At 40.3% G+C, this 13,678-nt stretch overlaps 1 protein-coding gene across 1 annotated transcript; it reads right to left on the reverse strand.

Moving 5' to 3' along the window:
* Nucleotides 1-9,913: 9,913 nt before the first annotated feature.
* K441DRAFT_672539 (uncharacterized protein) lies at nucleotides 9,914-11,067 on the reverse strand (the record flags this gene model as incomplete). The annotated part of the gene is made up of 2 exons (XM_067650565.1): nucleotides 9,914-10,223; nucleotides 10,283-11,067. The coding sequence occupies 2 exons, from the start codon at nucleotides 11,065-11,067 to the stop codon at nucleotides 9,914-9,916; spliced, it is 1,095 nt and encodes a 364-aa protein (XP_067510453.1).
* Nucleotides 11,068-13,678: the final 2,611 nt, after the last annotated feature.

Raw genomic sequence — 13,678 nt, forward strand, 5'->3', positions numbered from 1 at the left:
CGCCACCTATCCATTATATAGTATAACTGCGGCAACACAAACCACCGCCTTACAAGGCCCCTACTAAATAGTCTAGACCTAGAGAAACACTATATCCTTACTATATAAGAGCTGTATTACAATACCTTTACATAATTAATATACTGCCCCTAAGGATTCCAGCTCCTATACAAACTAAAAGCAGTTACATATATGTACTTTATAATTAGCAAGGCTATTAGCCTATCCTTATAGTTATAGCAGGCAGTTAACCTAGACATTATAGTTATAATAATCCAAATATATAGGGGACCGGTATAAATTATTAATATATATAACCCTAGGGTTAAAGGGGTCCTATAAACAGAGAATATTATATTAGTAATAAGCTTACTAGAAACCGAAGGTATAGAGTTTATCCTATTAGGAGATATAAACCTCTACCACCCGCGGTAGGGGGGTATCTATATTGCTGCAGACTAACAGTTAAAGTGCCTACTAAGAGCTATAAATATCTAGGGCCTTAAGCTAGCTACCTTCCTAGGAGCAATTATATAGTAATAAGGCACCGCCAGAAGTATAATTGACCTTATATTTATAGACAAAGGCCTATACTAGAGACTTAAAAGGTATAACCCTAAAGAAAAATAGGCACTTACCCTAGACTATATCCCTATCTAGATACAGCTAGACCTAGATACCAAAGCGTAACTAAATAGAAAAAGATACGCAATAAGGAAGCTTAAGACAGATAGTTTCCTTAATATAGTTAAACAACAACTCTAAGACCTAGAAGAAATCCACCCAATACCAAACAAGCGAGGCCTATTAACTACCCCCAAGGAAATCAACTAAAGACTAGAAAGGATCTAGGTAGTAATTAAAAATAGGCTAGAAGAGCACTGCCCGATCTTAAAACCGGGCCCCTATACGCGATATATATAGTCTATATAATGCGCAGTTCTAGTTACTAGCTAATAATAAGCAAGAAGGAAATATATAAGTAGCTATAACCCTAAAGACAAGAGATAATACAAAGACATAAGAAACTAGCTAAAGAATACCCTAAAAAAAGAAGTAAGGAATAACTGGAGACGGTTTATAAACAAGCATACTTTTAACCCAAGCCTCCCCTATAATAAGGGCCTTTAGGATATAGCAAAATAGGTAAAAAAAAAGGCAGGGCGCCTAGTAAAAGACCTATATTTACCACCCCTATAAAGAGCAGGAGAATTATAAGCTATAAATAACAATAATAAGAAGGCAAAGATCCTTATAGAAAGGTTCTTCCCTTAACCAGCTCTAGCAGACCTTAGTAATATTATAGGTAAAACACCGGTGACTTACCTATGGGTTAACAGCGACATAACAATAGAGGAAATGGCTAGAACTATTAGCCGCCTTTTAAATAATATAGCACTAGGACTAGATAGGATTCTAAATAAGGCCCTAAAAACCTATAGGCCACTTATAGCACCTTAGCTTACAGATATAGCCAAAGCATACTTTATTATAGGCTACTACCCGCGACTCGGAAGATCTATAACAACGGTTATTTTATAAAAAAAAGGTAAAGCAGATTACTTAATCCTAAAAAGCTACCGCCCTATTGCCTTAGAAAACACCCTTAGCAAGATCTTAGAAAGGGTAATAGCGGAACACATAGCAGACATAGTAAAGGAATATGCCCTACTATTATAAAGCTAAATAGGGGCAAGAAAGAACCGCTTAACACTATTAGTACTTACGCTACTCGCTACCACCATTAAATCTACATGGGTAATGCGAAAGGACTTTATAGTATTAATACTTAGCCTAGATATTAGTGGTACCTATAATAATATACCCCACAAGCGTCTCCTATATATCCTTAGGGCAAAGGGCTTTCTAGAATAGATTATATAATTTATCTAAGGGTTTATAGGCTAGAAAGAAACATTACTAGTCTTTAACGGATACTAAAGCCCCCCTATTACAGTTACAACAGGAATACTATAAGGATTACCCCTCTTACCTATACTCTTCCTTTTCTTTATAAGCAACCTACTTAACTCCTTTAAGAAAGGGGCAACCTAGGGAATAGGCTTTATTAATAATATAAACCTAATTATATACAGGCTAACAGCTATAGAGAACTATAGAATACTAAAGAAAGCCTATAATACTTATATAGAGTGGGCAAAACATTATAAAGTCCAATTCTTACTAAAGAAATACTAGCTAATCCATTTTATAAGAAAACGCAACCAATTTACAGATCTTTAGCATATAATTCGCATCTAAGGCTTTAGGGGTTAACCAGTTTAGGGCCTAAGGGTATTAGGAGTATAGGTAGATAGCAAGCTCCGGTAGAGCGTATATACGGCATAAGCGGCCTATAAAGGCCAAGCACAGTTTATCGCTTTATCTAGGATTGTTAATTCTATATAGGGTCCATACTTCTAGAGGTCACGCCTACTATATATAGCAGTTGTCCGGCTAACTATAACATATAAATCCAGTATCTAGGCCATTGGAGAAACTAAGAAGGGCCCCCTAAAATTACTCCTTAAACTACTTTAAAAGGTCTAAACAGCCTGCCTCTAGAGTATTATAGGCGGATATAAGCAAACAGCTATAGCACTGCTTAAGAAGAAATCCAATATTCCCCCCCTACAGTTATATATTAAAGCCGCTATAATATAAAGAACGCAAAATAAACGCAACTCTAATNTTATAAAGTATATTAANANACNCNTAAGTAAACTATAGAGGNACCCTAGGGTGCCCTATAGNANAANAAACCAATAACCCTAAAGTAGGGAAGAGATATTAGAGAAACAGGTAAAGAAAGCAAAAGAAAAATGGTGCCGCTTTAGGGCCTAGGCCTATATAGAGGAGAAAGGGAGACGCGTAAGAGGTTAGTAAAGACAATAGTAAGATAGAGAAAGGAGCTAAAGTAGAACACGCAAGAACGCTAGAAAACTATCTACCGTAATATAATACTAGTTGGACTAATGCTAGAGAGGTAAATAGGAGTTAAAGGTACAGAGGCTGACTTAGGTAAAACGAACCCAAGCTATAGTATAGTTAACGCTATAGGGGGTAAATACCTAAGGGCTCTAAGAAGGCCTAATAAAGGTAGAAAATATAATAGCAACACTCTTAAGAACAGGAATAATAGGACTAAAAGATTGGCTTTACTAGGTGGGTGTCCTAGTAGATAGCCTAAGATATAAATATAGCTGGCTAAGACAGACACTAAAACACGTAATACTACTATACCCCCTACGCACTAATTAAGAAATAATGCTCTTAGCAGCTAGCATAGAGAACTATAATACACTACTCTTAATATAAAAAGGCCTTAAGGCGGTTACCTAGTAGCTTATTAGTTAAAATATACTAAATCAGTTCCGGGTTATAAGGGAAATAGTAATAGAAGGCAAGGGGGCAAGCAGCAGGTGCCCCCTAGTAACTCTATAGTAGTAAAGTAAAAGTTTATAATACTAGCGCGTCCGTAGGCTTATTACGGCAGCAGTGGTTCCCAAAGAGGTTAAACAGTAAGGTAGTAGAGTACTATAGGCGACTCGCAGGCGCTAAGTAGGCGAGTCCTAAAAGGCGGGGAGATAGATTACGGGGTTTTCTCATTTTTCTTAAATAGAGTTTTCTCCCTATATATAAATAAGGAGTAGTCTGCGTGGGCCTAGTAGGGATCCAAATCGGACGTTAAGCAATGAATTATTATTATTATTTATAATTTATAGCAATTTTATCTATTAGAGCTTAACTAAGAGTAAGCGCGTTACCTAAAGTATTTTAGCGTTAGAGATATATAGAATAGTTAGCGGAGTTAATATAGCAATTACAATTGGAACTACCCTAAAGATAATTATAGATTAACTTAAACTTCTTATTATCCCTATAATTATATACACTAACTTATATTCCCTCTATAAGTATTTAGTTAAGCTTAATACTATAAAAAAGAAGCGCCTTATAATCGATATTATAGCACTTTAGCAATCCTATAAGCATTAAAAACTCTTTAAGATTTAATAGATTAATAGCTAAGATAACCTAGTAGATATAATAATAAAGGCAAACCTAAATAAGGCACTAGAGACGTTTATTAATATAAATACTCTATATATATAAGTTAAAGGTTAGGTTAAAAGGGAGTCCCTAGAAATTTCATAGTTACGTAAGGTCTTAAAATGTCTAGGAACTTTAACCGGCGGTTAAAGTTATCTAATTAGTTAGATTCTCTTGCTAAGACTTTTTTAAAGGGGGAGCCTAACTTAATCTAGCTAATTAGGATTTTCCATCTCCGGGATAGAAAATCGCTATTAGCTCGCTTACTACTAGCGCCTTAGCGGCCCTCCGAATACAATATCTACCTATAACTCCTAAATAAGAAAGCACTATATACTAAGAGGCAAATTTTAGGATAGCGAGACTTATATTATAATAGCAATAGTAAGTAAAGAGGATTAATATTTATTACGCTAGTTAAGCGGTATATATATATAGATAGCAACTATAAAAAAAGAGTTGCTAGTGTTGGAAATAAAGGCAAGTGGTTACTATATAAGGTATATTGCCACTATATATAGCAAGTTACCGTTACATGCGGCAAGTTGCCGTCACGTGCCGCCGCGGCACTAGCGTGGTAAGGAACCTTAAGTTCCTTACCCCTTTCTTCAAGAATTAATTAATAAGAATAACAATTATCATACTATCTACGAACCGTAGCTACGTGATATCCCCTTGTGAGTCCAACAGCGCCTATAAGTATAATTATAGGTAATAGATTAACTCCGTTACCACTTATTATTTCTATTATAGTAACTAGCTCACGATTTATATCTGTAAAGATATAAGCTTTTTAATAAGGCTCCCTTATAATAATCTACTGGTCCTTATTAATACTAACGCGGAATCCTAACTTATTAAAGTTATATATATCCGTAGGTATAACTATATACTTAATTATAATATCGCGGTATTAATAAAACTACGCCTTAATATCCTTCAGCTTATATACCGCTGTACGCTTAAGCTCTATTATTTTCTGCCTATGCTTATAGTACTTTAGGTAGTAGCTAAGCTAGCGTTTAACAAAGTAAGAGCTAATAGAAGGTAGTGGCTAATCTAGATTTTTGTTAGCTTAATTTAAGATCTAATTTGCTATAGAACGTATTATTAGTAGTTAAGCGGCGGTATATAAGAAATCCAAGCGATTAATATAGCTACGAAGAGTAAGGTCTTAATTATTAATAAGCCTTCTACCTACTATAGGCCTCTCGCAACGTAATTAACGTCCTTTCCACCGAGCGCGGAGGCGTGATTTAGGAACACCGTGTCGGCGCGCAGCCTTTGCAACATTGGGCTTGGTAGACTCTTGGAGTTCTTTAAGAGCCTCCTAGATATTATTTTCGACGCAAATATACTTAGTAGTTATGGCGTTAATAATATATAATAAGAATATTGATAGTATTTGGGTGTCTTGGCAAATCTGACGTTGAGGTGGGCTCTACTCGTTGAGCTGGCCGGCACTTACCTCGGTAACGAGGTAAGTGGATCGCGACAGCGGCACGGGTATAGGGAACTTTGATTTTCGCGATTTTCGCTAAAGTCCTACTATGGCGGTACCTTGTGTACGCAGATGTGACCAGGACGCCTCGCAAAACGACTTAAAATTTTGAAGTTCTCGCCTAGCAAAATTTCCCTATATGCAGTCTTTATGCTCTTACTATGTCCAAACGGTTATACATTGTTGCAAAACATTTTAGTATTTTTTGTTTGTTGATTATTCTAGGATGGAATACGGAGGTCGCTGTCAAAAGTTCTTGCACCTTCCTAATTAGGAAAGTAGCCTTGACCGCCTAATGGCAGAATACTTCCACCCCTCAATTGCCTCCGTCACCCGACAACTACGCTAATAATGGGCTTTCATCAGCTCGCAACCAGGGCTTAGGCCCTGGCTATAAAGGCTATGGGAGCAACTCTTGACTATATCAAAAATATTACTTAAATTAAGCGTCGTAATTTATAATATATCTTCTCAAAAGCCCGCAGCCGTGGCTGGGACCCTGTCTCTCATCCTCTAATTCTCAACGGCTATATTATTAATGCTTCTCGTACCAGAAGAAAGATTAAGATTACCCGCAAGTTTAAACTACAAATAATTAAGAAAGCTACCTCCGATTGATATAGAAGAGAGAAGTCTTCCGCGTATATTGCTGCTGAGTGTAGCTGCTCCGCAAAAACCGTTTAGCGAGTTCTTCGCCGCCATAGATATCGCAAGATAAAGCCGATAAGAAAGCCCTACCTTTTACTAAAGATAAAAGAAGCTCGTCTACAGTTCGCCTTACGGTATTAATACTAGATAATTAAGAATTAAAAAAATGTTATCTGGACTAATAAAACGGGGGTGGTTTTAGGCTATTAAAGAGGTAGCTATAGGCTTTGGCGCCTAGCTAGTAAGAAGGTAAATAAGAAGGTAATTTAACCGCGCTTTCTTAAAGGAACAGAGTTTATATTTTAGGGCGCCTTTTTATATAATTAAAAGTCACCCTACTATATATGGAAGCCGGAGACTATAGTATAAAAGGAGGCCGTAAAGCGTAAACTTAAAGCAATTAATAATACAATTAAGCCAGAGCTTTAGAAGGCTTAGGAACTTAACACTAATATATAATAATTTGGGCTTCGTAATAAGCTAGGTAGAAAGCCTTAATTCCACATAATAGAAGCAAACGGCGCCTTTAAACGAACTAGCTAAAAAGGCGGTATTAATTGGTACCGCTATCTAACAACAATTCTCCTACCAATTCTTATTCCTTTTGGCGTTAAATGTTAAATTAACCGCCCAGATACTATTATCTAAGAGGATAAGGCTCTATCTTACATATCGTATTATTAGTAGATCTACTTTAACGCAGCATACCTCCAGCGTTTTATTTAGCTAGGTAATTTACCCAATCTAAATATAATTAAGCTAGCTTAGATATATCTTAAACGAGTTACTATAAAGAAGAGAGCACTAAAGTCTTAAGCAGAAGCTAAACGGGTATAGCAATAGGCTTAGGAGGAGCTTAAGTAGTGGCGAATTTAAGCTTAGATTGAGCGAATACCATAATATATTTAAGAGGTAATTCGCTACAGAAGTGGCAATGACTACATTAAAGGCGCTACTGACTCTACTCGCGATTAGAAGGCTTTAAAGCGCATAGCGCGATATCAATATAATATAATTGCTTATATACAATAGCAGGTGCTTTTAGGGCTTAATTAAGTTAATCCTATAGAGCCCCTATTAAGAAAACCGTAAAAACCAGAGCTTTTAAAGTGTATGCGAATAGGACCTTAGCTTCCAAATAAACTTCTAGATCTAGAGCCTCTATATAACAATTATAAGCTAAAGCAGCGCCGCCGCTGTTAAGCTAAATAGGCCCTTAATCAGCCGCCTACTTAGTTAAAACCTTCCTCCTAAAAACCTTCCTCCTAAAAGCCTCCTCTTAAGCCTCTACCACCCGTTAAGCCTCTTCCTCCTCAGCCGCGAGAGCTTTAAAATCAACTAAATACAAAGGGTAGAAACACTAAGAAGGCAATATTTAAAGTTAGCTTTATAGAGCCTTAAATTAGGCAGTAGTAGAATAGGTAGTAGTAAGAGCGGCAGCCGTAGGAGGATTAACGCGAAGTAGTAAATATTAGGTGGTATATAATTAATTAATCTACAAAGAAGCTAGTAAAAAAAAAGGACTCTACTACTACCTCTACAAAGCCTCCAGATAAGGGTAGAGCCTCTCCTAGCAGCTTAATTAATAGAGAGAAGTTAATAGAGCCACCCACGGATTATTCTATAGAGCCTCTAAATAAGGGCGGAGCCTCTACTAGCAGCTTAATTAATAGAGAGAAGTTAATAGAGCTACCTATAGATTATTCTATAGAACCTTTAGAGCCTCTATAATACCAAAAGTCTATATAAACAAATATTAAGCAATCAGGAAGACGGCTGCGACGAAAGGTGGTTTCTCAACCAGAGGGGCTCGTAGATTCGGTAGAGAAGCTAGTATAAGGTAGGATTATACGGTCGCGCAGAGCTCGCGACGTTTAAAATATATAGCTAATTAATTGATAAAGCAACCGCATTAATATCGCATTTTATTTAAAGCCTTTTGAGCAACTTTTAATCGATTTGCGATGAAATAAGTATTCTGCCATTAGGCGGTCAAGGCTACTTTCCTAATTAGGAAGGTGCAAGAACTTTTGACAGCGACCTCCGTATAAATTTTGAAATGCATACAGCCCGTTAGCCAGCTTTAAAGCATCTAGGATTTATATCTTGACATGGCAATTTTGGTCCTTAGGTAAGAATCGGCCAATTGGAAAAGCTGGGTTAATACAGATACCCGGTTGAATCAAGTCGCGAATATAAGCGACCTTGGCAAAGGACCCTGCTGTGTCAAGGGATAAGGCCATCAAATGAGGCTACAGGTTGTTTCCCATCAATAGGCTTTCAATTTGCCGCCTTAACAAACCCACACCTCCTATCCCTTAACCCGCTGGCGTCCATCGAGTGTGTGGTCCGTGCGGAACACCAGAATCAGAAGTACGCGTATACCCTACATAGATTCAATCAATACAATATCATCAGCCATGCTTTCCAATCGTACTTCTAATGATATAGACCTTGTTCAGCCGACTCAATACAACGTTTAACTAAATCGGGTCGCTAAAAACCTACCACCAGAGCCGTGGCCGCTGCCCGATTTTACAACGGCTTCGTATTTCTAATCACGACGATTTGGTTGCATTGATCTTATTGGTTTGTTCTTATCGATACCGAATGGACGAATTTCAGCGGGTTAAGGGATAAACATTAATATCCACCATTACGCTTAGGACTGGAAAGAAACCCAAATCACGAGACGCGAAAGCCGAAAAGTTCTAATGTAAATTGAGCCCAAAAGCGGGATCGAAAAAGGAGAAGGTTTGTAATGAACGCGATGCAAGGCCGCCCCCAAAAATTCATCTCCAGGACCTGCTTGGGTACTTTTGTGCCATCCTGAGGACGGCACGCACGAGACATTTTAGCTAAAGGTTTAGATAACCGCCATGACACAGGAAAGGATCCGCTAATATTATGTATGCGTTCCGACTTATTTCTGTTCAAATGGGCGGATGGGAGAGGAGACCCTATCGAAGACGTTGTTTCTCCGAAGTCTAGAAGGGGACTAGTCGGTAAAGTTCATTGACGAAGGTAGACGAGCGAAGGGTGGCATGCACCAGGGGTATTCCGCATCTAGATAAAAAGTGTCTAAATCCCCTTCGAGTTCGTCTTGATATACACTCCCTTCATGAGACAGCTCAGGGTTCCTTTTCTCTCCGTTGTCAGCCTTTGGAGCTTCTTGTGAACCATATCCGGAATCTGGGATACGGCCAGAGGTCGTTGATGGCGACTCTTCGCCAAGGCCTGCAGAAGTCAAGGGATGTGGGTACTGAAGATTTTCGATCGGAGGAGGTGCAGGATGCAATGGCGACATACGATCCTCCCCGAAATTGTTTAAAGGATAGTCTTTTTGTACCATGTTTGAGGACTGCCATTCAGGACTTGGCCTAGCTGGTAGAATTATCCCAGAGACTCCGGCCCGATTTATAGGTGTGGATAATGAGTTTTGTGGATGGATATAACCGGCTTTCAAGGGTTCTTGGGAGCCGCCCGTACTCTGAGGCACGTACCATACTGTAGCATCTTCACAAGAATACGTGCTTGGGGCATTTGGCTCTAGCGGTGAACGCGGGAAAGTATTTGGAATAATCCTATTTTCAGGATGGTAGTTTTGCGATGGGAAGGCTTGGTTGCGAGCATTGTGTGCATCGAGATTTTCTTGATTGAAAACATAGCAGTCGCAATCTTAGGTATGAGTGTCAGTAACGATATTGCCACTTATGGATGTAAAGTGCAGTACTCACAAGGACTAGGGATAAAGCTGTGTTTAGGGAATAGAAAGCGGTAAATAGCTTTCCACCTCTCCTCTTCAGTGGTCCTAGAACGCTTGAGAATATTGAGATTAAACACCTCCTCTTGCCTTTCAGACATCCACTCTGGATCAGCAACCGACTCCAGCTTCGTATCACAACCTCCTCTCTTTATGTGCCCAAAAAGTTCTCTCTGCGCCTTTTCAGCGGCTCCGGTGAATTTTTTCCGGCAGTTCTTACAACAGTGCTTTGACGAGTGGTTTCTTTTAAGATGCTCCCTGTTGTGTAGCAATAGTAAGCGTGGATTTAGTAAACTAAGTTCATAGAAGGCGCTTACGTTGTACGTTTTATGTCAAACCCCGGAGGAAAGGTACAAGCGCCGTAGACGTAGCGATATCTCCCTGGATTGGCTTTGCAGAATGGACAACCAAACCCAACACGACTGGTGTTCCCCTCTTGAGGATCCGGGCACATTTTTAGACGTTTGACACTGTTGTTTTTCTCTCCTAATTCAGTTACGGGAGAAGGCTTCCGCTTTACTAAGTCGTGCAATTCATCCAGAAAATTAGAAGACTTGGTTGGCATTTGAGGTAAAGTATTAGGTAAGCTATTGGAAGGCATTTGTGGCTTTTCTACCAGGGGTCTTTCCACAATAGGGTCGATGGTGGTAGTGAAGACGCAAAGATGTAGCTGCTGCCCAGTCCAGGAAATTATCGAGTCAAGCTTTAAGTGTGACTCAATTTTGTTAGCTTTGAGGCCTTCTTCAAAGCTCTCCCAAGGCTTTTCGTTGAGTTTGGGGTAGGACCAGGTCGAAGCGTCTTCAACGATTTGAGGGAACATGTTTACTTCAGGCTCCGAGGTTGTGGTACAGTTCTCTGAAGACTCAGTAGAACCGACAGTCCAGGAAGGGGCAGACCCTTCTGAAATTGAAGGGCTCTTCGGCCGCCAAGGAGAAGGCCCACGAGTTTGTTTGTTTTGATACAGCAGATTACCCTCGAACACAGCAACCGTTGAGCAACCCTTTGACATCACAGAAGATTTTTGAGCGGAAGCTACAAAAGATGCGGTTGAAAACCAAGTATCTTTCGTAAGCCGGAAGATAAATCTGGGACATAGCTGCATGGAGACATCATGCCATTGCCCCAGTCAGCTGAAAAGAGCACTGAATGGACGATTTATCTCATTTTTGCTCGTCACCATCTGAAGAAGAAGAAACCGTACAACAATATCAATATTTGGAGGTATAGGCACAAAGGAGGCTATCTCTGCAAGCACAGCCAGCGCCAGGCCTGCAGCTACAGGTAGGGTGGGTAAAGCAGAGAAAGCCAAGTATGACCCAGCCAGGTATAACCTAGCATTATCACCTCCTTTATACCTAGATATGCGAAGCTCTATATAGGTGTATACATAGGGATGGTGGGTGGGAAAGCAAAAGCCGTATGGCTCAAAAATGGAGAAGTTTGATGTTGTTGGTAGAAGTCGCGGTGCTCGCAATCTACCGATAAACATTTTCATTTATCTCATTTTTGCTCGTCACCATCTGAAGAAGAAGAAACCGTACAACAATATCAATATTTGGAGGTATAGGCACAAAGGAGGCTATCTCTGCAAGCACAGCCAGCGCCAGGCCTGCAGCTACAGGTAGGGTGGGTAAAGCAGAGAAAGCCAAGTATGACCCAGAAAGAGCTGTTCCCATAAAGCAGAGCGTAGTAGGAACAGACCTATACCCAAATATTGTGTATTGTGTGGAAGGGGCCCAAAGGCTAAGAGAAGCGCTAGTGAAAGGTGGGGAGCGTAGCCAGCGAAGGCAGAGGGTAGGGGAGAGCGTTCAATGTAAAACCTATTCAAAAAACCCTCCTAGTCGCCGCTAGGTAGGGGAAAAATTAGGTAAAGACTGCTCGTAGGAATAGGGTAAGACGACCTAACGCGACGACAGCGAGACGCCACGCATTGTGACGACAGCGAGACGCGCATTGTGAAGCCGAATGCTCACTTGAGCGAAAAGCAAGATACAAACCAGACCTTGATACTTCTGATGCGTTTGACGCGTAAAAAGCGAAAAAGGGGGGTGGTTGTAGATGCGGCGGTAAGACGATCTAACGCGACAACGATGGGATGAGACCATCGTAATACGATAGACCGAATGAACAACAAGTTCTCTATTAAATAAGCCATACAAGAAAGCAAAAGCCGTATGGCTCAAAAATGGAGAAGTTTGATGTTGTTGGTAGAAGTCGCGGTGCTCGCAATCTACCGATAAACATTTTCATTAATTAGCACATTTCATGGCTAATGGTTGAGTTCCACTATAATATCAATATTACCTTTCGAGAGACATCACAGTCGAGCCTGGTGCAGGACACCTTTCCCTCCATTCTTCTAATGACTCCTCCACAGCTTTGACTCGCACGACTCTAGTGCGAAGGTTGAAAGACGACCAAATGCTGTCTCTTGGAGCCTCTTCAGACCACCTCTGAAGACTGTAATTCAGTTGATAGCTTTCTCTCAATGGATCGTCATTTCGATTTTCGGCAGTTTCTGTTGTCGAGCAGCGTTTCGAATCAACACTATGGGGAGACATTTGAAGAACCGGCAACGACGTATATCAGCGCCACACACCAACCTGAGCCATTTTAGCATCAATAAGAGTATTTGAAGTCTTAACGAACCCCTCTAAATGCGTTGGAGGATTACTCCCCGGCTAATGATTGAGCTAGGCCGAACGCGAGGGGTTTATAACGCGGTAAATGAGAGCACCCTGGTGCAACGGTAGGAATTGTGAATATGGTTTCGTCAGGACTAATATCTCCGGCCTTGTTGGCTTCTAGGATATTTGCGGGACCTAGATACGTCGAAATAAAGTCGAGATACTTGACTAGTTCCGCTATAGCTTGATCCTGGAGGAGTACGACGCCAAAAGTAGTGGAATATCCGTGGCCCCGGTCGTTTTGGGAGTGTATGGCCGTAGGAAGCGGCCGCATGCATAAATTTAAATAAGGACGCGAAAAGACGGCAAGAGAGAAGGGTAGTGTAAATCGAGGCCGCCAAGATTTCTGGTCGCAAGTGCGGATGAACAACAAGCCTCCTGGTCAGTGCTTATTGATCGACACGCGCCTGTCACCCATGCTTTACTGTTTACCCTAATCCTACTTCGTGTTCGTAGTAGAGTGTGACCTGATCCATGTGTACCCTTATATACATCATAAAGCTGGACTAACACCCTAATCAAGCAATGGAGATAACCACTCTTGTAGAAACTCCGTGCTACTACCATAGGTGTACCGGTAGAAAAAAACTTAAGCTGACAAGCTCTTTTATGTGTACTTTTACTCATCTTCCTCTAAATGTACTTCGAGATACACATGGGGTGGTCCGGCCATATCAATCCCTAAAATGCCTTCAATAACTTACCAAGAGACCCCACTATGGACTGAGGCGTTTAAGCTAAGCTATGTTGAGGGTCATGTTTTAAAAAGTTGGTAGGTAAGCTGTGGTTTTTTACAAACTAGATCGCACTCACTCGAGCATCGAAAGCAGTAAATAGGTGGTCAATGTTTTGCTCCAGCATTTAGTCTTAGTCATGCTTAAACCTCCGGTCAAACTTTAAACGTCCTACCTCCTCGCTTGCAATGCACTATTTACCCGGATCGTACTCTTACCACTAAGCTGCATTGCGATTTGAATCTCGAGACTTCAACTGACCAGTACAGAATACTGACATGGCTCAAAGCTA

Source organism: Cenococcum geophilum, assembly GCF_001692895.1.
Source record: "Cenococcum geophilum 1.58 unplaced genomic scaffold K441scaffold_1, whole genome shotgun sequence".
NCBI classification, from domain to species: domain Eukaryota; kingdom Fungi; phylum Ascomycota; class Dothideomycetes; order Gloniales; family Gloniaceae; genus Cenococcum; species Cenococcum geophilum.